This window comes from Raphanus sativus, chromosome 4, assembly GCF_000801105.2.
Source record: "Raphanus sativus cultivar WK10039 chromosome 4, ASM80110v3, whole genome shotgun sequence".
NCBI classification, from domain to species: Eukaryota; Viridiplantae; Streptophyta; class Magnoliopsida; order Brassicales; family Brassicaceae; genus Raphanus; species Raphanus sativus.
In genome coordinates this window covers 10,869,735-10,870,687 of record NC_079514.1, presented here as the reverse complement: position 1 = coordinate 10,870,687, position 953 = coordinate 10,869,735, and the positions used below count along the sequence as shown (strand labels likewise).

Sequence of the window (953 nt, the reverse complement as noted above, 5' to 3'; positions counted from 1 at the left end):
AGTAAAATAGGTTCAAATAATTGCAACGGACACATAAAAGCACGTTGGTCCGACAGTGTCGGTTGTAAGCTTCATTTCGCTTTGATATTTTCTAAGCAGAACCAACCAAGATTTGTTTGAACAAAAAAAAAACAACCAAGATTCGAACCAAGCCGGACAAAAAGAACCTCCCACAAGAAGCTGCTTTGTCAGTCACCCTATAAATACATCCGCAAAACCATCCCTCTACATAAACACAAACACATCAAACCTAAACAAATTTAAAGTTCTATTTTCTTGAATCTTGGCGTGTTCTTGTACCTTCTAATGGGAGGCAGCAGCAGAAAGAAGTTCTCGCTCTTCAGCTTCTTTAAATCCCGAAGGTCGTCTCACAGAGTTGAAGCAGACGCATGGGACGACGGCGTATACACAAGAAAGGCATGGGCCAGCGACGAGGACAAACGATATTGGGTGGCTGAGCCAGGCATTGACCGTAAAGCTTCTGCCTTCATCGCCAAGTTCCATGCCTCTCGTGTCTCTGAGTCTGAGTGCCAAACTCTCCCTCCTTGCCACTCTCATCATAACTAGCTAGCCATCATCATATCCTGATGGGTTGATGAATGAAAGAATGTCAATAGCTTACTTAGTTTGGTTCTATGTATATTCCCTTTTCTTTTATGTTCATGATGGTGTCCTTATGATGATTTGTTTATAAAATGCTTATATTTAGTTTTTTTTTTGCTAAAAACGTTACTATCATTATGAAATGAATAATAGGTGGCTACAAAGTAGATTTCCTAATTTAAAAGCAACTTCCATGGCAAAAGAAGAGGAAAAACATGGAAGAGGTACAATAGGGAGGAGGCTGGGTAGCCTATCTTATCCAAAGAGACATTAGTAGTCTAAACCGGCGCATGCTGTGTCTTTTTTTTTTTTTTTTTTTTTTGAACACCAAATATTATAAAACCTTCCAA

The 953-nt window shown here is 39.3% G+C and overlaps 1 protein-coding gene across 1 annotated transcript; it reads left to right on the top strand.

Moving 5' to 3' along the window:
• The first annotated feature begins 220 nt into the window (after positions 1-220).
• LOC108853247 (uncharacterized) lies at positions 221-712 on the top strand. The gene has a single exon (XM_018626684.2). It carries the CDS (start codon positions 307-309, stop codon positions 565-567), a length of 261 nt encoding a protein of 86 aa, XP_018482186.1. The 5' UTR covers positions 221-306; the 3' UTR covers positions 568-712.
• Positions 713-953: the final 241 nt, after the last annotated feature.

Excerpts from the sequence above, each read along its gene's own strand:
- LOC108853247 (XM_018626684.2), top strand. The coding sequence starts at position 307 with ATGGGAGGCAGCAGCAGAAAGAAGTTCTCGCTCTTCAGCTTCTTTAAA.